Source organism: Lutjanus erythropterus, chromosome 14, assembly GCF_056507025.1.
Source record: "Lutjanus erythropterus isolate fLutEry1 chromosome 14, fLutEry1.hap2, whole genome shotgun sequence".
Taxonomy (NCBI): Eukaryota; Metazoa; Chordata; class Actinopteri; order Lutjaniformes; family Lutjanidae; genus Lutjanus; species Lutjanus erythropterus.
The window spans coordinates 22441019-22465486 of NC_139330.1; the positions used below are offsets into that span (position 1 = coordinate 22441019).

Sequence of the window (24468 nt, forward strand, 5' to 3'; positions counted from 1 at the left end):
CTGAGACCCAGGTGACATGTCCACGCTCCGCCCAGATGGAAGCGAGAGGACGATGTCGGAATGATAAACTGCTGTGGGAAGTCAGTCGGTACGGTGCGGCTGTCTGCCGTGTTTATTTTATTTACATGACCGTGGACTGTACTGTACGAGGATTTTACGTTGTTTACACGGTTGTAAATTAGTTTACGTTCGCTCGCCGCTTTACGGACTGTGTTTGTCGGTCGGTAATGCTCGGTATCATCAGTTGGTCGGTGCTGACACCGAGACACTTTAACTAACGGCTTAGTGATACAGTAACGTTACTGTAGCTTCGGGCTGTTTTGAACGGTAAAGTTGAAGTACATAGTGGAAATGTGAGGGATTCCCAACATTTTGCTTGTTCCTTTTCCAGCCAGCTCGTCTAAAAAGCAACACAGTTGATTTGTTTGTTACAGAACAGACTTAATAGTATGTCAAACGCAGCTTTTCATTTAAACTAGTGTAACAAGAGGACTATTGGCGATGGGCTAGCTAACGATGCGTGAATGACTCTCAACCTACAAAGACTGTTTTAAACGGAAAGTGAAAGACTAGCTCGAAGATACTTGGCAGGTCACTTCACAACATGCTACAAGACAACGAAAAAGTGGACTGTTGACCGACCCATCGTTAAGGCTGTAAATATGCTTTTAACGGCATAATTCAGGTAAGTGCAACCATATACTGTACGTCTATCGGGTTACATAAGTCCCATTACGAGTGTGAAATGATTGGAAAACAGTGAAAGTTAATGTGTTAGCAATATGGCTACCTTTTTATAGTAATAAACCTCTTTATTTCTCTGTTTGGTATGTGTGAGTACAGAGGGTGGTAACTAAATATATAAATGTTATTAAAGACTGAAAGATTATAGGAAGAGTTTGGGATGAGGTTGCCAGTAGTAGTCCAGTGAAGCAGATGAGGCCATGTTTTCTAACGTCACAACATCACCCCCCACGGTCATAACGTGCCCTGGAAAGAGTCATTGTACCATGAATCATGATGCCCAGGCTTTTATGTAATAAGAATATAAAAAATAACTTATTATATAACGAATCATAATAAGAAATTCTGCACAATGATTTCATAATGTAGCCTAGATAAATTAGAAAAATCTGGGAATTCTGCTGCTTGACCATTGTCTCACCATGTCACACAGTATCACTATGGCTCAGTAGTTCATATGCCTATTTTAATAGGAAACCAGTTTTGTTTGAGAAAAAGGAAAATAAAATTATAGTGTCCTTGCTTTGAGACACTCCGCTCAGCTGTATGTTCCTCATGCACATGTCAGGATTAAAGGGTAACTAAAGATGACTCACGTGCCTTCATGCTTCCCTCAGACAGGAGTTCAAATTTAACCAGGGTTTTTATACCATGCGGCGCAGCCTCACATATTCATATTTTTATACCTCAACTGAAGTTGCTGTCAGTCAAGTCTCATAACTCTGTGTGTGTGTGTGTGTGTGTGTGTGTGAGTGAGAGCCATTTTGGGCTGTGATCTATTACAAACCAGACAGTGCAAAGCGCCATGGCATCAACATGCCAGTACACATTAGGATAAGGCATGACTGATTGCCCTTAGTGTAAGTGAGATGGACACTCCTCGGGTGTTCCAGTGTTTGGGTGGGGTTGCATTTACACACCCACATGCAAATCCATGTGTGTGTTCCTTAGGCACCTGTTGGCATAGGTCCTGGAGCGCCACCTTGGCTGAGGGTGTGTTTACAATCTGATTCCCACCAACAACAGCTGAATGTCTCTGCCTCCTTGCCTGCTGAAGGACCCCCCAAATTGCAGTTCAATAAGCGAGGGCTTTTCCAGACTGTGTTTTTGTTGTCTGCCTGTCTCCATATGTGCCCTAACCATCAGTGTTAGTGTTGTTGGTAATGTAGCTATGTGTGAAGGTACACATTATACACATTACCCGCTGCATAGTAGTCATTCCAAGACGATGTAATGTCCCTTACGGGCGACCTTGAGGCCAGCAGATAAGATGTTAAAGTCTGTTTGCAAGACGATAAAACAACAAAGAAAAGTTTTGATTCATTTGAATGACAATACCAGAAATCACAGACTGAGGGACTGTGTGTAGAGCAAAGTAAGTAAACATCTCTTCAGACTGTCAGACACAAGCTGTTTTCAGTCATCCTTTCCATTGTAGGAGTTGTGTTTATTGTATATTGTATTTTTTTCCTGATCTAATTCATTGGAACAAAATGATATGGCCTTTCTCTCTCTCATTCTCTTTGCTCTTTTTTCGCTGATTGTTTCCACACGCGCCACTCTACCGACAATAGTTCAAAATCAATGAGGGATCTAACAGCCGAGTATGTAAAATGCCCAGGGATGAGGTCATTCAGGATAATTCATTGTGCATGTTTTCGTGTGTGTTGTGATGTGGTGTTCAGAGCCTAGAGATTTGATTTGACTTTGACTTTTCTCTGATCCTCCTCGCCCTCTTCGCTCCCTGTATGTGGCCTATCATTAGAGCTATACTTAGCCACGCTTATCAGTTCTGTCATTCCCTCAGTAAGACCACAGATGTTTAAGGGCTTGGAATAGCTCAGTGTATAGCAGATGCATACACAGGGTCAGAAATTGACAGGCACTTGGGGAAATGATGCCCTTTAACATTCAGGAAATACCCTTGGAATAAAAAAATGGTGAGCAAGAATGCTCTAATATATAGGAGTAGCTCATTCACATTTACTTTATGATTTATGTTCATGTGTCTATCGGATGATGTGGATGATCTAAAACCAACCAAAATGTAACCTAAAGTACTAGAAATTTAAAAGGCAAAAAAACAAAAAATGTTGACTTATACTAGAGCATCAGTGGAACATAAACATCTAATATAATAATGAAATGCAAAAAATGAAAGTTAGAGAAAGATAGCATGCATATTATAACTTGCTTTGAAATATGTGGCACAATTTTTTACCTGCTGTATTATATCAGTATTATGTGGAACAGGTGTGAGTGCTGTGAAGTGTTTTTTTTAGTGACTCCCTCTGTTCTTTTGCTGCAAATAGTGTGTTTGCACAGGTGTCATTATGAGCACAATGCAGGGCGGCATAGGCAGATGTATGCTGTTTTTGGCTTGATGATGACATTTGTTGTCAAGATACAGTGAGCAGTTGCTGAAATACCAGAAATCTTTTCCTCAACATGGGGTAGACTATAGCTGTAATGATTAGTTGATTAATCAATTAATGGATTAGTTGTCAGTTATTCAATTTATCCACCAACTTTTGATTTCTTTTGATAATCGATTAAGTGGTGTGAGTCATTCTTTAAGAGCAACTAAATAGAATTTAGCCAACATTCATTTTGTTCTACTGTGCTACTATCAGTGCTGTTTGCCTTCTACAATAAATTTGATGGTTTTAAACAGCTTTGATTGTAAGTATGTGGTATAACGAACTGAATGTAAACTGATATATGACAGTCATCACCTTTGTTGAAAAATAATAATGGGCAGAATCTAAAGCTTATACATACCCGTTGTACACCCACATTGTTGTTTTCACTTTGCCTGATTAGACCTCTTGTCTGGACTGCATGGGTGTGTACATGCTCCAATATCCAGCTCCGCCCGATACCTACCTGAGCGAGGCCTGATTAGCTGTAAGTGTGCACTTGTGTGAGTGCTTTTAAATAGAAATGAATAAGAAAAAAGGATAATTATATACTGTTCATTATGCAGATAAAAACCAGCACATACGTCACAAATTCATTGCTATCATTACAACTGTATGCAGTTTGAAGTGAATGCTTTTTCTATATTGAGAGCGGAGGAGTGGTATATTCAGTGCATGGCTCACCAGGTGTCTGCTCTTGCCAGCATGTCAGCTGTCATTGTGGTTCATATTAGTTAACGTGACAGATACATGTATATAGTATGTGGCCCTGCTTCATCCTGTGCCTCATTAGCACCAGTGAATGTAACTGCATGCACTCCACCGGTTAGCAGGATCACTTTCCTTTAAGTCTCATTCAATAATCCTTCAAGGATTTGAGTCATGTGATATTATAGAGTCTCTATGTGCTTGGGATCTGTCACAGGACAATGCTTGTGCTGGAGACTGTGAACTGTGTTTTGGGGGCGAAAGTTTGCTTTCAACAGCTCTGAACAAACACAGCAGAGTCATTCTCTAAAACCATATGTGACCTGCTGAAATCCGCATACATCTGTTCAAAATAGCTGTTTTTCTCAGACATGCTGGCTCATTTTCAGAGCACTGCCCACTTAATAAACCTTGTCTTGAGTGTCTGTGTTCTCATGTACCAGTTTCATTTGGCACATTGCCTGTTTTTGGTCACTCATTACTGCTGTATCATTGTCAGTACTGGACTGCCATTTCACCCAGGATAACAGAGGGTACTTTTTATGACACAATTGTAAGGTTTAAGCTCTGGATCTGCTTGCTGAGGTGTTTTGACACTGTAGTGACATTAGACTCATTTTTCATGTTCTGTTGAAATGCAAAAACAAATGCAATCCCAAATGTCAGTCAGTGTGGTCACCTGCACAGGCATGAAGTTCATATTCAAATACTGTGTTTGCATGCAAGGCTCAACTACAGTATCTGAAATCACCATTTACTGCCATTTCGAGATTAACAAAGCAGACCAAACCATACCGGGAGAAAACCTGTGAGCTCTGTAGGAATGGTACAGGAAACATGCATAGTCAGTTTAAAAGTTTTTAATTGGTTACACTCTTAACAGCACATGATCGATCAATGATTAATCATTAACATCCCTAATTCAAACGAGTTTTAACAGCCAGGATATATCCAGCCGCAACCACCATTAATAAGTATTCAGTCAGTTTATCCCTGAAGGCTCATAAGGTCAATAGAAAGGTTACTCTATTGTATCCAACACTCTTTTGGATGGGTTCCCGCTTAGTTGCATCAGTTGACCCAATAACTCTACACCCTGTGAAAAATTGGACACAATGGCATGGCATTTGATGGATGTTAACCACCAACTGGGGCCTTATTTGATGTAAGGAGGCCTTATTCTCCCTGGCCTCATATGAGACTGTTTGTCAGTTACTGTAAAAAATATGCTGCCTTAGGAAACAGTAGAGTTTGGGGGAATTGTTTGTTAAGAGAGACAGCTTGATCAAGTGAATTGAAAGGAATGAGGCGCAGGAAAAGATGGAAGCTGTGGAGAGAGGAAGCTGACCTAATAGCAGTGTATTGTCCATTCATAGAGAATAAATCCAGTAGGAACATGATCTATTAAAAGCTTTAGACTATGTTTCATATTTAGGGCCTTAACCCAGACTCTGTGTCATGGAATGATTTAGGTTCATTGTCTCAAAGCCACATCTCTCAGGACAAGTCTGTGTTTTGCCTTGTAACATGTGGTGATAAGGAATGAGATAACAGGTTACATCAAAACAAACTGCACAGTGGGTAGATAATCTGGAGATGTATCAAATAAAGTCACATGTCAGTGTAAATGAAAAATGTTGACACAGCAGAGAAAGTGAAGAAAAAAATTGTGTGAAGGCATACAGTTGGCCATGAACTCACTCTGCATATGACTCTGAGGTCTGTGTTAATGTTGTGGGGTTGTGTTCATTAGTCATGTGGGAAATGTGCTCATAAAGGATTTATTTTTCATTTAAGGGGCTGTAATAGCAGTGCATAAATCTATACATGTGCCTGTACCTTTTCTGTTTAAAAACGTGACACTTGAGTTTAATGTGATGTTATACTTCATCAAAATGTCATGTTGTCAGGGTTCATTTAGTGTTCATGTTCTCATCAAGCAATAATTTTCACTAAAGCTTTGATGCAGACTATTTTCATATCATATCTGACACACAGAGAAATTAACTTTGCAATCAGATCATGAAACATGCTTTCAGCACAACTTCCTGTGTACTGCTGATATTTCAGTACATAAAACCAACAGACCTACTTTTTAACCTTTTGCTGTACTGGTTTAACAAGTGAAGCCAGAATAAGTAATGTTTTTAAAAAAATAATTTTTATATTATAATATATTATATAATATTTTTTATATCATAATAACTATCCAGAACCTGACCTAATTAATGTGCATTTGACAATGATATCCATCGTGATGTTTAGTTGTGGGCATCATCATATGCTAATCTATTAGACGTTGCCCAACCCTAGTAGTGGCTGGTGGTAGAATGAGAACACTTTTACCCCCAACCCCCCTTAAGAACTCATAAGCGCAGCTCATGAACTCACACAACCCATTCTGTACTATCTTGTCCAGCATGAAATACCTTAAAATTGAAGGATTGATTAGCAAAGAAAGTCAAACATGTAGGAGGTCAAAGAGATGGGTGTAGTTGTTTCAGGAGTTGGCAGATGATACTCGAGCTAAAATCACAGTGAATATGGGACATTTGACAGGAAAAAAACATGATATCCTCTTTCTGGTGGATGTTTAAAACTGTTTCTTAACATGTTTCCTATAAGCTCAAGGCCTGTTTGGTTTGTCTTTCTGTCCCCTACTTACAAAAATCTCACAAAAACTGAGCAGTGATCAAAACTTTTCTGTTCCCCTGATTTAGATCCAAAACGAACCATTGATAGCCGCTGCTATACAAATTGATTAAAACGCACATAACGTAGGCCCTTTTTGTTTCAAAATGGCCTGCCCTTTATTTTGGAAAATGTTAGTTATATCAGTATTTGCTTGAGCTAGTTAGCCACCAGATCTATATTCACATTGCATTTCTTTTAAAAATCTGTTGTAAATATGACGTTGTATCCATGAGCCACAATTCTGCTCAAACTCTGGTTTTATCCTCAGAATAAATGAGTACATTGTTTGGCAGCAGTACTGTGATGTCCCACCAACTCTGTGATCAATAATCAATGTTATGTTCTGTGATTTACAGTGATGTTTGATAAGACTTCAAAAAGAGCAGTAAGCTTCAGGCTGCTGTCCGCCCTGCCGTCTGCTGCCATCTACATAAGCCAATCTAATGACCTCGCAAACAGTGATTGACACCTGCGCAGTTGCCTGGTGACAGTTCATCAGCCTTTCTTAGCCCTTGTGGCCAATCAGAAGGTGAGAATTAAATTGGGCTGTCAAATTCACTGCAGTCTTTTTACATTGTGGTTCAAGTGAAGGTCATACATGGAAGGGGGAGCAGATACTCACGTCTGTTTATACATGCCCACATACTAAGAACCATAACTGATAAAGCAGAGAGAGGAGTGGTGTTAGGAGAAATGCGATTAGGTTGATGGTTGTGTGAACATATTGGCTGCTATGACAGTGAAGATAATTAGATTTATGTAAGTCCTACCAAGACTTCTCCTGCTCAGCATCACATCTCAGAAAGACCACAGCAGAATTATTCTTATAGATGAGTCAGGATGGATTTTAAAGACTTATTCTGGGTGTTTCTATGTCGTGACTAGTCAGAAGTATGACTCATTTTGGTTCAGACTTCTTTGTAGCTGTCTTGGACCCAAGTTTATATCCTAAATTAATGTAGCACAGGTCATATGGTATAACATTAGAGAATGACCATTTTGAGAGCTAATTCAGACCAGGGTCCCGGGACCAACAGGTGTACTTGAGTGGGTTGCAGGGGGTCCATGGCAGAAGGATCCTGTGTAAGCTGGAAAACACAGGAACAAATAGACCCTTTTCTGTTGGTAAACATTTTGACCTTTTTTTGTGGGCAGAGCTTAGGTGGAGGCAAAACTATTCCCTAACCATGTTAGCTAATGCTAGCTAGCAAGTTTTGTTAGTTTGTTTCTTAACAGTGACTGAAGAAAGTATTAGCTCTTCTAAGTCATATCTTTTGAATATGTGCTGCCACTCACTCTCTGAGATTTACTTGAAAAAGGCTTACCACTCTGAGATGATTTGTATCTGCCTCCAGTTTTTCCTTTTTGTTTTGCCTCCAGCTAACACCATGATGTAATCATGACATGGCAATAAAAGGATCTATAGGGTTGGCCATTTGGTTTGATTAGAATTTGTAGTGATTCTACTTTGATCTTTGAGTGACTTCAAATTTAGATAATAAAAAAATAAAATGCCCAGAGGGCATCCTCAAAACAAAACCCTCTCACGTTGGGGGATCTGTGGTGTAACATGCATTTATTGTGGGGGTCCTTTCATGAAAAAAATCTGGGTACCCCTGGTCTATCTGAAAGAACACCAGTATAATGACTTAGATGTAGTAAATCTGATTGAGGTTTGTTAATAGAAGCATATCATGAAAAAATATACAATATAAAAACTAAAAGATGAGACACCCTGTGGTTAAGCATTTAGTTTTTGTGTGGCTAGTGTGGGATGGATTGGACACCCTGCTGTGATTTATCAAGGCGTGTGACACTTAGAAACAGGCAATATTGAGGAACTGGCAATGCTTGTATGGTTTTACTGCTGGCACTTAACAGAATATGGTTGACTGAGTGGAACCAGTGTGCTGTCAACCATGAAATGAGTTGGGGGAAATTGAATTCACACTGAATCTTTAAGAGAACCACTACAAATTCCTCTTTGCTGGAGTCACCTTTCATGTGCAGCTGAGTGCTAGTCAGGATCTGCTTTCCCTTATTATCCCCTCTGGTGATCTCATGGCATTATATGGCAGCAGTGAGCACACTGTAAATTGCGACTGTAGCTTGTATATACATTTTCTTGTGTCGAAAAGATTATATGGCTTTAGTCTTTAGACTTTGTACCATATTGTGATACTGCTAGAATCTATTTTGAACTGGAAACAAGTCTTTGTAATGTTTTTCCTTTCCTCTCTTGGTGTACTTTCCCAAAAGCGTAGCCTAATTTCTCCTCTCCTCTCCTGCCCTCTCTTCTCCTCTTGCTGCACACTGAGTGATGTTCCTAAAAGAAGCCCCATCAAATATTAAACACACCCATGAAGGCTCTGTTGTCTCCACCCACACACCCATCGCCACACACCACACATGTCACGTTACTCACACTCTCTCTCTCTAACACACACACACACACACACACACACACACATACACAGACTCAGACTCAGGCACACATGCAAGGAGAGAGCCAGGCAGCAGACAGATCAACCTCTGAAGAGTGTCTTCCTGTTTCTGTGCTCTGCTCTCTTTAGGGCACTGCCGCTTTACTTTCAGTTAGGTGAAGGAGGAAACAAAGTGCAGAGTCACTTGGCTAGGTGTAGCCCTTATCTTAATGGGATGAAAAAGATTGGACTAGTCAACATAAGTTCACAGAGTTAAGGTAATATTTTCCAGTCTACTTTTTTTTCCTGGTACATTATGAGCAAACCTTGATATATTTGTAAAGATAGATTTATGTAATGTGATATTGTGTGTTCCTGCACTTGTGGTGATCCAGTGTTTTATAATATGCACTGTGTAAATATAGTAGCTTTTAATGTAGCAGGTTACCACACCTTAACTTTCTCCACTTCTCTCTACCTACTGTTTCCTCTGCTGGTCTCTGTCATTTGATCCACCAGAGATAGTACACAGCATTACCAAACTCGCTATGCTGTCTCATTGGATTAGCATCTCTAAGCATCAGTGCAGCTCTGCCCAGTATTGCTTTCACTCAATACACATTAGCCTAGCGCCAGTGTTGCTTTCATCCCTGTCTCATTCTATTAGCCTGCTCTAATGGCACTCTGTTAATCTCTTCAGGGAGAGAGCAGTGGTCCACTACTGCCCCTGTCCAGATGACTGGCCTACTTATTACCCCGCTGAGACACTGGCCTCTGCCAATATATGTAAATGAGGTTGCACTTTGGTTCAGATGCGGGAAGAGAGGAGGTTAACACGGTTACTTGTGTTTGTTTAGAGTCTTCACTGACTGAGACAGGAGGGAAACTGCTCTGTAAATGTAGTAATGTGTTTGTCTGGCCTGGTCCATTACCTTGAAAACAAGTACTTTGTCTTAGAGAAGTTGCATGATGTACTAGGCTCGTCAGACAGGTGTTATATAACTATTGATCCATTTAATTGATTGGCTCAGCACTATGAAAGACAGATTTACCAAGATGGAACGACACTGAGAGGTACAAATGAGTTTCAAGTTGCAGCTGCCTTCCCCATCATGACATGAATGAGCCAGTACTAGAAGAGAGGTTTCATCTCTTCTAGCTCACTGCATCCATCCTTCCTGTCCCTCCCTTCCTCCATGTTTTCTCCACTGTTAGCTTCCTTTCTTCAATTCTCTCCATTATGTAGGTGAAGCACAGTCCACGTGGACTGCTCAGATATCTTTTTGATTCAAAAGAGAAAGTGCTTTGCTTGGTAAGTCTTGCTGAAACTACTTTTTGTTTGCATTTTTAGCCTCTACAGTTACAAACACTGCTGTTGTGTTTGGGATGTGATTCTGAAAATGTGAAAATGTGACTATAAGCTACCATTTACTCTACACAGGAAACAGTTAACTTTAAAGAAAGCTACTTCAGAAGTACCTTACAGTACTGACATTATCTCAAAAAATAAAGCATTTAAAAACACACAAAGTGGCCTAAAATGTGTCTTAAACAAAATGAGCCATTGTAGACAAACAAACGGACTGTAAAACTTTGCACGCCAGTGATTGTATTTTGCAAATAACTGTAAATGTATTTTTGCTTTTAGAGATTCCCTGGTAAACTGTTTGTAGATGATGGTCTAACAATAGGCATACTATTGTCATTGCTATGTGTGGTATTTTCTGATGTTTAATCAATAGTCATGGAAGTAACTGCACCTCATTTGATATTGTTTTGTCTAGTGGAGCTATTTGCTGAATAAGGAAACTTAAACTTTGACTTAAAATGAAAATAAACAAACAAACAAAAATTAAAATAAATAAAATTAGGCAAATAAAATGTGTTATGTATCTTATAAATTATTAATGATTAATTAGTTGTTAGCATTTTCAACAACTAGTTCAGGAAAATGCACAGAATTTACAGCCCTAATTTGGAGAAGTGACTGTGACATCAACGGTTAAAAGTAACTGATACTCTTAGTAGTTTTTGAGAAAACTACTTTGTACTTTTACTGAAGTTTATTTCTAACACCAGTACTTTTACTTGTAATTTGGTAATATTTTAGCAATGTAACTGTACTTGTACTTGAGTACAGATTTTAAGTACTCTTTGCACCACTGCTGCTTATCAGGTTTTCTTGTATACTCACTTGCAACATAGCCTACAATTCAGTAGGTGTGATCATTGTACAGTCTATAGACATCAAACTTGATTTCATAACCAAGTTTTTAGATCCATGTTGCATAGTGCAGCTTGCAATAAACTTAGAAGACTGCTGAAATTTCACAGCCTGTAGGTGCCATAAGGCATCCTTTACTGTGTAGTTTTCTTTGGGGTTTCCACAGCCAGAATAAAGACAAATAAAATTCTCTCCTTATAAATCTTTCAAAATTGAATGAAAGAAAGCTAACAGAGGAAAGATGGATGTGACCTGATATGCTGCTATGTTAAGAGATGGTGCAGAGACTTTATAATAATGGGGAACTTTCAGAGTTGGGAGATGGGGACAGACTGGCCGTGGGGATAAACAGCAGGATAGGGGATTTACTGTGTGTAGTAGAGCACCTCCATTCATGCGTAGCCCCAGTGACCCAGTAGATCATAGCCCTCAGGCTGTCGCATCCTATCTACATCCATCCTGTTACTCCTGAAGAATGCCTCTCTGTAGCGTGTGTTCATGTGCAGCTCAAAAGTGAAAGCTTTGCCAGAAGAGCAATGAGCGACTTGACTCTCACAGATCAGATTTTTCAGCCTCCCTGTACCTCTGCCAGGTGCTTTCTGTCTGGCTGTCCTCTGAGTCGGAAATAAAGTACGGCCAAACAGCCTCACTGGCATAGAGACAGAAAGCTTCCATTCCCTTTACGACAGAGAGTAAGGAAAGATGTCATCTCACTTTCCTGCTCATTTCACACACAGGGATCACTGCTGAGATGCTAAAGTGTAGGTCTTGCAGAGGATCTGTCTATGGCAAGAGTCTGCCTGAGGTCTCTCTCAGCATAACTCTATTTAACAGTATCTCTCTCTTTATCTATTCATCTTCTCTTTGTAATAATTTTCACACTCTCTCCCACTTGCTGTCTTCTCTTTCATTGTGTTTTTGTCTCTCAGTGAGGAGTGAACCTGTGGAGAAACCATATATTATGTTGGATGTGATCTTGGCTGTCAATTTTTTTTCCATAACAGACAAATTCTTTGAGATTTTGGGACATTAAGCTAAAGCTATTTTTTGCTGTTCTCAGTGTGTTGAAGAATTCACACCAGAAGACACAGATACACTTAATTATTTAACCCATCTCCTCAGTGTTGAAGGTTAAAATTAGATCAACAGCACTTTCTCCTGTCTGTTCAGTGTATATAATATGCTGTCCCTGTAACATTATGTTTTCATCGTGAAGTATGATTATAACCCTGACCTAAGTTGGATTCAGTCTTCCTGGATTGTTTGCTTTACTTTATTCATCTCTTCACACTACCAAGGTTTCACTCATTGATTCCTATGCAGCGCAGAGCCACAGAAGGCACATTGTTGACCTTGTTTAACATGGGGTTTACTGGAGGCCTTGTACTTGATGTTAGTGAAATGCTGGGATATTTATTTACAGTATTATACCTTGGGGGGAGGGGCACACTTTCAGATATCAGCGTTTGACAGATGGCCTGCATGGTTTACTGCCCTACCTCTGAATGTGTGTCAGTCAGTTAGGATCTTGTTGTTTATTTGTGGTCCTCTTTTGCTGACCTGTGTCTTTGTGCTGGGATTGTTATCAACCATATTGTTTCCACTGCACTGAGTAACAGAACCAGGCATTTATTTAAATTTGGCACTCTTATTTTCTGATTCTTTGACAAGATATTTTCTGATTAAAATAATGTGTGTTTTTGTAGCCAAAGTGCTTTTAAGGTTGTTTAAATGTTCACAACAAGTATACATTGATGCATTTGGCAAGTTTGGAAAAAATATTTAGTTTTATTTTATTTTTTACATGTTAGTTTAAACAGCATGTAAAGCAATTTAATAAGGCATGTTTTGTTTTGTCCGTAGATCCTTCTGAGGTATATGTTTACAATTTGCTTAAATGTAGAGAAAGTAATTGTAGTATACTATCCTGTAAATGTTGAGTTTTTTGAGATCTAATGATATCTCTTGTCCACCAAACGGTCATTAAGATTTTTAACTTCCTTTTAATCATACTAGCTATATTATTTTAGACCCTTGGCCCTCATATATTTCCCTTATGCTGTTGCAGTAAATACAAAGTTAAACCTTATCATTACACTGTTATTTTCCACTGACTGCACCTTTCCATGTAAGCAGCAGTCCAAATAATTACAAACAACAAAACTATAATTATGAATACAATAGAAGCTGTGAGGTGAAAAAACAGTTTAAAAAAAGCAAAAACATCAGCAGAGCAGACAGATATCTTCCAGTGGCTGAGTGATGAGTGAATTGACCCAGATGAATGAACACTTGCCTCAGCAGTGAGTGGATGTGACTGCTATGTAACAGTGATCTGCGACGCTGGATATGAATGAAACCTGAGAGGTTGTGGGGCCATTGACAATAGCAAAAACCCCTAATCTAATTGCTACCCATTGAGACACACATAGACACACAGTCACCGCCCCCTCCCCAGGGCAGAAAGGCTTTGGTTGCCCTGCCTGCACATACTGACCTGATTTTGTGCGTGTAAATGTGTGTTTTTGTGTTTGTCGCCATGTGTGTTTATGAAGCAGATTAAGATGATGGCACAGCTAGACACTTCTGCATGCAGGGGTGAGTGTGTGTGTCTTTGATTGTAGACACGTGTGTCTGTGCATGGGAATGTGGGGCAGTATGGTAGGAGACCCACATTGTAACTCAACACCCCTCCCCCAGCCCCTCAAAAGTTGAGTGGATTATTGCTCCAGTATCTGCCTTTGTGTCTTTGTGCCAGTTTGGCAAAGGACCCACTCACATGGGAGAAACTGCTTGATCTACTGTGGAGCAACTACACATTTCTCATAAATGAATTAGTATTTGTGAATAGTAATATTCAGTGATGCAACAATCAGTTGTTTTCCATTGGGATCAAGTCAGCAGACAGTTTTTAGTAACCGCTTTACTTCCTCGTGCAGATGGGTCACTTTCTGCTAACTGCACCCACCATCTGGATCCCAGTTACTTTCTATTCATAATCTTCCAGCACTAGCCAGATGGATGTAACATGCAGGTGCACCACCAACACATGTACACTTGTCACATGGCTGATTGGAATTGAATTAATCTAACAATGAATGAAAGGAAACGGCCCTGTGTTCTCCCTCCATTGGTTTTACATGCTGTACATCCTCCATTCACTATTCACAGTATACTGGCCACCGTCCCAGCATTGGTTTCCCCTTTTCCCCCAGGCGTTGTCTACCCGTTTGCCCATTCTTTTGTTGGCCAAGCCTTTTGGCGCCATATCCTCCAAAACCAGTGCCAGCAACAGGTCATGTCATGTGTGAAATGTTAAAGCTTTTATTCTATTAACTTATAATTAACAATGTCCTGTTTGTGCTGTCTATATACTTTTTAATTTTGGGGGATATTATTGCTTTTATGAAGATTTTATTTACCAATTACCTGGTTTTAAACAGATCTAGGGCTGTAAACTAATGATTATTTTCATTGTTGATTAATCTGTTGATTATTATCATTACATCAATTATTTGTTTGGTCCATAAAATGAAAAATGTCGATTGGTGTTTCCTCAAACCAAGGTTGATGTTCTCAAAGTCTTGTTTTGTAACCAGCATGAAGACATTTAGTATACTGTCACAGTGGAGTAAATGAACCAGAAAATATTCACATTTAAGAGGCTGGAATCCGAAAATGTTGACTTTTTTCTTAAAAAGATGATTCAAATGAATGAATCAGTTATCAGAGTTAATTTAATAGTTGACAACTATTCCATTAATTGATTAGGCCTAATCATTGCAGCTCTAAACAGTTTGTAACAAGCACACAATTCTGTTTGCTGCCCTTGATTTAGTTTTGTATTGTTTTTGCTGTCTGCTTTGTACAGTCACAAGTACTTACAGTTAGGTTTAAGGAAGAGACATCAGATTTACCATGTATGATGGAAATTTGCAGCTTTTCAAGCTGTGTACCACTTGCATAAAGACAGAGATTCATTTAGTCTTTATTTCTCTCACATGACCACGTGAAAGAATCAAGGCAGCCCTGCTGTAACAAAGTCTCAAGTCAGCCTGAAAGCTTGACATTTTAATCCCTAATGCTCCTCACAGTCAGCGGTGTTTGAAAAGGAGACAGACATTCAACCACTCCAGCAGGTGGACAGGACTATTAGCAGTTATCATTAAGATAATTAAAATACCATTACACATAAGGGCATATTATGTTCACAAGTATGTGTGACTGCATTTGACATCACACTTGACTTTTCTTTTTAATCAATTCGGAATGGAACTTTTCAGACTAAAGGAATTAGTATTAGTAGAATATAAGAAATAATTAGACGATGTACAGTACAGTAGAAGCTTGAGCTTGAATAGTGTATAGAATTATTCACAAATGTTGCTGTATTACTTTGTATTTAAACATAAATTAAAGGCTGGATCAGTGTTCTAGGCAGATTATGACAATGGGAAGGCAGAGTATTGGTTTGACTTGTTTTATTTGATAACTCCAGCTTTAGGTAGTATTAGAAAAGCTACACAATGTGGCAGCTGTTGGCAATAAAGAAGAGTTTCAAGGACTGAACTGACCTATAAAGCTGCTTTTCAGTGTCCTAAGTCAAGTCATGTACACTTAAAACTAATCCTCTCTTTCTGTCTATTCTTTCCCCAGTTGTGTCTGATTCTATGTTCCTCCATGCCTTTGGTGGCATCTAATGGAAGAAAAAGCACCCATCAGGTCTGCCATGGTATCAAGACTGCCTAAGTTCGGTGGACGCTCCTCGACTGGTGGTGCTAGCCCCTTGTCCAATGGTTCCATGCAGCCAGCCACCCCTACCCAAGATGGTAAGACTACTCCCCCAGGAACACGCCCAAATGGCGTGATCCGTGCCACTCCTTTTTCCCTGAAATGGAAGAGGGATGAGGGGACAACCCCCTCCAACCCCACCACCCCCACCAGCCCTGGGGACGGAGGTGAAGACAAGGCTCAGCTACAACCTCCCTCATTGGCAAAGGAGGTAAAGAATGGTGCTCCAGCAACGCCTAAGATGCGCAGGCTTGGTTCTTTGGTGGCGGCTGTCTCAAGTCCCAAGGCCATCCCCAAGCAGTCCTTGAAGATGAGTCCCAAAGCTGGGACAAAGCTAGGCCAAAGCCCACTTAATGGAGGTCCAAAAATAGGCCAGAATGGCTCCAGCATTTCTGCTCGAACAGGGTCAGAGTCTCGACTTGTGAGGCCAAGGTTAGGCTCCAGTTCTCCCAGAAGCAGCTCTCAGGACAGCCTGTCCCAGTCCAGTGACAGCCTGAAGACCTTAGCATTGGACAACATGGTGCGTTCAAACAGCTTCACTCACTTCAAGCAGATACCCTCACCCACCAGCCAACCTATGACACGGTCCTTTTCCTTTAACCGGGCTGTGGAGCTAGCCAAGCCTCTGGCAAACACTCAGCTCCGGCCTCCCCGGAGCGCTTTCCTCAAACCACCTCAGTTGAGCAATGGAAGAGTGGGTTTAGGACCCGGAGGCCTGAATGGCAGTCTTGGAGGTTCAGGATGTTTAGGCGGAGGACTTGGAGGGCATCAATACAATAGAACTCCTCCAGCTGCCTCCTCTCTGCCCACCCTTTCGATCCCCCCAACTCCTACTACTCCCAGTGCTCTTAGGAAGCCTCTGCTCCCCAATTGTGTGCTAACCAAGTCATTGGGGAGCAGTGGAGGGTCTTTGGGCTACAGGCTGGTTAGATCTGGGCAGGCCAAGCAACAGAAGCCTCTTTTTCCAGGTAGGGTCAGGGGGGATATCAGACCCTCACCTGCTCCTGAATGTGGAGGGTTACAAGGGATAGCAATAGACATTGAGCCGGCTGCTGAAGCTGACAAAGCAGACAGTGACAGTGATGGAAGCTCTGGAGATGGAGGAAGAAAAAAAGAAGAAGGCAGTGTTCTTGAGCAGAGGTCTGGCCAGGCAGTGTGTGAGACTCTAGAGGACATGTCCTTATCTTCTGCCTCATCTCTAGACAGAGGCGACACCAGTGAAGAGTTTCTAGATGACTTTTATAGTGTGGGAGATGTGCTCAGTGATGGGGACCTGCCTGACAACAGGAAAACTAGCAGCACTACTCAAACCCATCTGCACGGCTTTCTCAATGAGACCCTTCACTGGGACAATATGGATCTGGAAGGTATAAAAAACTGAATTAAAAGAAAATTCAATTACATTTTACTATCACATTTGTGTCAGTTGTTAATATATTTTCTGCAGGACACAAAGAAGAAAGCCCTATGCAGGACTCCCAGGGACCACTGGTGTCTTCTGAGCAGAGTGATATCCTTCAGGCTTCGTCTGTGGAGCTCTCACCCTCCAACAGCTCTGGTGGAACCTACATGTGGGATGAGGATGGCCTAGAGCCCCTAGGAGGGCCTGGGACACATCCATGTGACAGCTATGATGATTCAGAGCTCAACAGCATGGTGAGTCCTGGTTTCCAGCATTGATGAATTATGACTGAAATGCATACAATACAAAAAAGCATTACCTGTATTAATTTGTCAGTCCTGAAATCTGGTCTTTCTTAAAATCGTATCTGATTCATTCATTTAATATAATTTCTGATTCCGCTTCTGTTCTTTCGCTGCTGTTTTGGTTTCAGGAAAAATATCTGAAAAGGAATGGGTACCCATTTAAAATTTACTTGCATCAAAAAAATGACAGAATTCAAGAAAACTTGCCAGATTAATATTATTTAACTAAACAATGATAATGATGATGATGATGATTCTGTTGATTGACTATTCATAGTAAATCAGTTAATAGTTTCAGCTCTTATATGTTTTGAAGTATAATTTCTCACTTGTTTGTATTAAACTTATAAGGAAGTAACTGGTCTTGTCTGCCAGCAAACACTCATGCTCCCCACTCCTTCTCGCTTCATGCCAACTGGCAGATTGCTCTGTAGCATATTTGAGAAAGGGAAAGGGGTGGATGGCAGCCAAAACCCTTTAGCGATGATACGGTTACTAAGGCTAAAAACTTTAGAGAACACTTAAAGCTGTTGCAGCTTTAACTGATTGATAGTTGGCAAAGAATAGGCTTGTGTGACTGAGAAGTGGGTTCATTTCCAAGTACAGTTGATTTTTAAGAGGGAGAAGGTTGAAAGAAATATTAAGGTTATGACATTTTGTGAGTGGTCTGATACACATTAGACAAATGGACTTATAACATTTCCATGGACACTTGAGAATAGTAGTCAAATGACCAGCTCAAAAGACTTCCGAATTTCTTTATCACAAAATATAGATTTACAGAATATATTATTAAAAACATTGTGTACTTTTTCAAGAGCCAGACCTAGGTTGCCCTAAGCACACTTCATACCACCTGATTGTATTTACTCAAACTAAAAATCCCTATAACATATACAGTATGTCTCCTGTATGAAGTGATTCCATGGGTGTGAGAAACCTCACATTTGCATGCCCTGTGGTATGTCATCCTGTTAAATATGAAGTTATGGTATTTTTATCTGTAAAACATATCCAGTATAAAAGCTACATTTTGACAGAGTTGGTCTTTCAAAGTGAATGACATACCATGTACAGTAGTGCACCATAGTACATTTTGACATGAAAATATAAAGGACTTAATGAGTACCTATTAAAGGAGAAATATATAATTATACTGTACTAAATCATAAAATGATCATAACTTGTCATCAGAGATTAAGTTGAAAAAACAGCTTCTCTGGTGCTACAAGCAGTGCGTTTCCGTTCTGGGGTGGAACAACTGTTTTTGTTTGTCCGTTTCATGTTTATTAGATTTAAAATTAATGCTGAGCGTTTGGCGAATGAGTTGGTGTCTGTTTATGAGTCATAAGAAATATAACGAGCTTAGCTTTACATTGACAGACAACTGATAGTTATAAACAGCAGATCAACTTTGTTGTCAATTGTCATTATCTCAATGTCATGTCGTGCTTGTCTTGTGCTTCTGTTTGGTGTCCCTGTCTGCAATCTGCAGCCAAACTGCCTGAGCTTCGAGTCTGGGGAGTAGAGGGCAGCGTTAAACAACCCGCTTAAACTGTAGATCGTATATCAGTTTTTTAGAATAGCACACTGTACGTGCCTTAGTCTATTACAGTAATCAGTTTCAAATAATACCTAATTCTTATTATTATTGGGGATTAAATGAGCAGAACAAAGGCTGAAAAGGAAAGTAAGACCATCTAGAGTTTTCTGCCAGATCTCACTGCCAGTTTCATGCTAAGGCCTCTCTCCCCCTGAGAAGAATGCTGATCTGGCCACCAACTGTGTGTTAATTGCAACGTTGGCCTTGCTGTGGTTCTCTGTACTCCTGTACCAAGGCACCTGATCTCAGGAATGTGTAAAGAGCTTAAAATGAGCTGGATTAGAAATTATATAATAAGGCATGCATGTTTATACTTTTTTTTTTTACCATGTGATGTTGACACAAGTATCGAGTCCCTGAAAATAATGTGTATTTTACAATAATGGATCTGTAGCAGCTACCAAAGCAATAAAATCTGAAGAGAGTTGTGTGTGTGTGTGTGTGTGTGTTTGCATGCTCTATCTGTGCTGTATGGATTCATTGCTCCTGTCAGTTCAAGCACACGTGCTTTAGCCATGTGCGTCTGATTAAGAGTCATTCAGCATGTCTTAAGGAGTGTGTGTGTGCGCATGTGTGTACCCATGTTTTTGTACTATGTTACTTGAACTGTTGTCATGTGGAAGACCTGTTTGATGCTTAGCATTGCAGAATAGCTTAATGGACACAATGCTTCAGACTAAGGCTGGATGACTAATCAAAATAATATTGAAACTGCAGTATGGCCAAGTACAATATCCAAATCACAAAAACTGCAATTTTTTGATAATGGAAAAATATGTGACAAAGCAGCATTCTGATTAAGTATTTTAGTGTTGCAGAAATGCCCAGGATTACAAATCTCCAGATGTAAGAAAACATGTTTGTTTGGTATAGACCCCAAAGAATTTTACATCATCATGATTTTTATATTTTTTTCAGTGGAAATGAAAATTGTGATGCAAAAATATAATTCCGATATAATTGCGAATCATATCACAGATGGAATATCTGTCAAAATAATAGCAATATGATTTTTTTTTACCATATCGTGCAGCCCAAGTTCAGACCATATAAATCTTTACTGTATATGTATACAATATTCTAGATAACAATGCTTCAATCTTTATGTCATTGCTAAAGAATTAACTATGTATGAGTGAATTTTAAACAGTTCTAGAAGAAGCATAGTCTACTGATTATGCCATACAGGATCACAAAGAGTTCAGAAGAACACAATGCTTTCCATGTCGTTAGGCTATTGTTAATGTAGACGATAACATTATGTAATTTTGAAATAATAGTGCAAAAAGGGAGATTTAAAACCAAAATCTAATGCTATTCTATTCTAATAAGAATGAAACAGCCATAGGGCTGCTAGTTTGTGTTTAACGAGAGGATGTATGTCCCCTGTGAGTGCAACTGGAGGCTGTTGTTGCATCAGTGGCAGGCAGCCATCATTCCCGCCCTCAGCTAATGCATTGAACCCAACACCACTAGAAATCTGTGGAAAAATGAATGAATGCACGTTTGCGGCCTGTCTGTAACATTCTTAGGAAACACGTGCAAAGAAAAGATGAGTTAGATGACTGCCATGATGACTATCAGTTATAGCTTTACCCTTTTTATGCAATTTGGGAAATAACATTCTCTTAGTGAGGTTCAAATCTCTGGTCAGAGAAGAAGGGAATAGTGGTAGTTGTTGCTGTAAGAGAGGGAAAGGTCTGATAATGGCTGCTGAGTGAATGGGAGCTATAGAGGGAAAAAAAGGAGTAAAAGGGTAGAACCAGAATGTGAGAGTGAGAGACTGATTGCTCATGTGTGAAGATCAGCTCTATGGGGAATCTGCCTTTGAGATATTTAACTGAGCTATTTGATTAGAGGAAATGAGCCCACTTACTGTAATTGGATGCACTGAGCTCTCTCTCTATCCCATCCCTTTTCCTGCTATTTCCTCTCCATCTGTTTGCATCTCTCTCTTACTCATTCTCCCCTTGTTCACTGAGTAAATCGTTCCTCATAACGAGCAGAAGAAAGCCACAAATATAATCCAGTCACAAAGCAGTGCCTCTGTCAAAAATGATTAGTAATTCTTCTTCAGATTTATCCTTGCATAAATGTGGCCTGTAATGACAAAGTTGAGGCATCAAACAATGAGTATCACAGTCAGTCAGAGCTTCTTTCTTGGTCTTGTCTCAGAATGTAAAGCATGTAGAAATCCCCCTGCTCTGAATTAGTTGCTGGACAGAAAAGAACTGCAGGGTAATTAGGCCTAATCTTGGTGATATATAGAAAGGCAAGGCATACAATCATGGCTCTAAGCAAAAACAAAGAATGCAACTGATGTTTATAGCATTTACATAACCAAAACTCTCTCCCTTTTTTTGTTTCTCGTTGGTATGAGAGAATGGATGAGATAATCAGCTCCTAGCAGGTTTTGTTTTGCCTTACTGCAGTGATATGCTCAGTCCACTTGGAGGCACTGTGCATCCTTAGGACAACACAATGAGTGTGTGTCTGCTAGTGTACTGGTTTGTGTGTCCCTGTATTTTTCTGGCTATATATGGCTCTATCTGCATTCTTATGCCTCTGTGCAAAATCAAGGAGTGGGCTACCTGAGCTGATAATAACATTCCCATGATGCACCATGCAGCCTGGTACAGTACCAGCTTTACAAAATTGGCATTGTGAAATGGAGGGCCACTTCTCACAGTGACTGTTAATGTTTTCCTGGCTTCAGTGCAATTTATCATGCAATGCAACAGGGCATAATTTATATTTAAACGGTTTAAGTGTTTTGGAGTAGTTGAGATTACTTATTTTGTTTCATTATGCAACTCCCAAGCAATCAAGCAAGAATAAAGGAAAGAGCTAAGCCGAAACGGTAGGAATTCACTCATTGGTAGATGCTGTCTGCTATTTACATGGGGGTGGACACAATAATAGCAACACCTGTGCAGTGTGTTACAATCCATCACAGCCCTGTGAGACATAAACCCCTGTGAAGCTTATGATGTTTTATTGTTGTTGAAACCAAGGCAGAAGAATAGAATTTGCAGTTTGGCTCTTGTTATTTCTAGTTTTTGTTGTGCAGTTAGATTTTATACTGTTAAGTAATACTCCCTCTGTAGTTACCAAATATCAGGTCCAACTGACATATAATAAAATTAAATACAACTAACTTCAAAATGATGGATTGTGAAGGAAGGAACACCAGTCCCTCCAGTCAAACTCAGTATATGAGCAGTTTGTTCTAAAGCAAGCACAGAGGATACTGTTTGACCATCACTTATTCTCCACCCTGAGTATGAGCTCTTACCCTCTGGCAGATGATATAGAGTACCTCAATGTAAGCTTATCTGTTTTATCTGTTATTTGTGCCTACCTCAATTATGATTTTAAATTGTGTTGCTGGAAGCTGCATGTGGTTGTGCAATAGCTTTATAGTGTTCTTATGACTGGTCATGTAATATGTGCAATATATGTAATGTTCACTATTATCATTTGTTCCATCTATGAGAGAGCAAACTTGTGCACACATTTAAATGGATGAGTAACTTTAACAGTTAGCTTAGTCAAAATTCAAAGTCAAATTTAACATTTCGTTTTAGGATGGGCCAGTTTCCTTAAGAACTGTTATGTTGATTTCATGAACCATGTGTCTGAGTTTCTCTAATTAGAAGAAATTGCAGCCCAGTGTCCCTCCTCACAGCTTGAAACCTTGCATGGAAAACGCCTGAATGTTTACCTTTTGCCTCCTATAATAATGTCAGTTCTTATCCCTTCTTGGAAAGCTGGCTGTTCTCGCCATTTTCTTTAACAGTGTTTTGTTCCGCTTTCCATTTGCCTTCTTTCCACCCGCCCCTCTTTTCTCTTTCTGTTTTCTAGCCAAACTCCTGGTGGTTCTGTAATCCTTTGGTTTCTCCCTTTGCTGCAGAGTTACCACTGCCTCTTATCCCTGATTTATTTATTTTGCCTCTAATTTTAGGCTTTTGTGGAGCCAGGTTGAGACAGGTCAATTCATTAGTGTTTAAATGAGTGAGGTGCTTAAGCCTTTTGTCTGCAGAGTGCTGAGCCATTTATGGAACATGCTGCCAGTGAACCGACTATGCTGTTGCATTAATGAGGCTTATAGCTCACCTGCTTTTGTTTGTCCCGATTTTGAATTGACAGCAGCAGCCCTTTAAGGTAAACAATGTTTTGTGTGTACCCCTTTTGGTGCATCCAGTGCTTTCAATTAAGACCATTACTCTCTCACACACACTGAAGATACAAGTTTTTACTTGTGAAAACTGGGGTCTGAGTCATTCCCAAAATTACAGCCTTTACTTCCATCATCATTGATCGTGACTCCCTGAAGTTTCCAACCACAGTCGTGTCCTGTTATTTTACTATGGTTCATTACTGTGCTGCCTTTTTTAACCACTTTATCTCTCACCAGGCTCTCACATACTGTAAATTTTGACTCTGCTGTGAACGATGAAGACAATAGCATAGTAGGTGATTGGCAGGATAAAGCAAAACCACTTTTAGTGGCAAGATTGGATTGATTAAGTATAATCAGGTTAGAGCAAATGTTACCATCAATTGTTACATACAATAAATCAACTATTGTTGCTCAAATTTGTCAGAGGAAAACAAATATATATAGAATATTATAACTTGATTTATGAGTGTCATATCAAACTGACTGTATTTACAAAAATAATGTGCCATTGTCCAAATACATATGGACTGCACAGTAAATTACAATTCTAAGCAAACATTAGTATTTCAATATATAATATTTCATTCACAGCCTATTAATGTTATAGAAACAGGATTTGATGTAATGTTCACGGCACCCAGTACTGACATTTGAAGCACTTTTAGATTTCATTTGTTTAATCTTCCTGCCCTTCATGTCCAATTCAACTTGCAGTATTCTCATTTGCATTTCATGGTCCTTATGATATTTTAAATTGTGCTGATGTAATTCAGTATTTCATCTTTCGTGTGTAGTCTGTCTTTTTCTTTTGATGATCTGCAGTGGTACCAGCTCTGTCCATTTTGTGAAGGCTTGTGTGAAAGGAAAGCCAGCTCGCCTCTCTAGAGAGACTGTTTACTTCAGTAACCAAGCAAATGTATACAGATGAAATGAAAAACAAAGTTTGGCAGGAGAGAGGAAGATCTATTTAT

The 24468-nt window shown here is 39.7% G+C and overlaps 1 protein-coding gene across 4 annotated transcripts in view; it reads left to right on the plus strand.

The window, feature by feature from the left end:
- Positions 1-21: 21 nt before the first annotated feature.
- The window catches only part of ccser2a (coiled-coil serine-rich protein 2a), a 59289-nt gene continuing 34842 nt past the window's right edge, over positions 22-24468 (plus strand). Inside the window, exons 1-3 of one of the 4 annotated variants that reach the window (XM_084736015.1) lie at positions 22-685; positions 15870-17371; positions 17452-17660. In XM_084736015.1, coding sequence (XP_084592141.1) covers positions 15913-17371; positions 17452-17660 — 1668 coding nt within the window. In that variant the 5' untranslated portion in view covers positions 22-685; positions 15870-15912. Of the gene's footprint in view, positions 686-9140; positions 9268-15869; positions 17372-17451; positions 17661-24468 lie in introns of those variants that run through there. The other 3 variants (XM_084736016.1, XM_084736013.1, XM_084736014.1) reach the window with 3 other exon arrangements.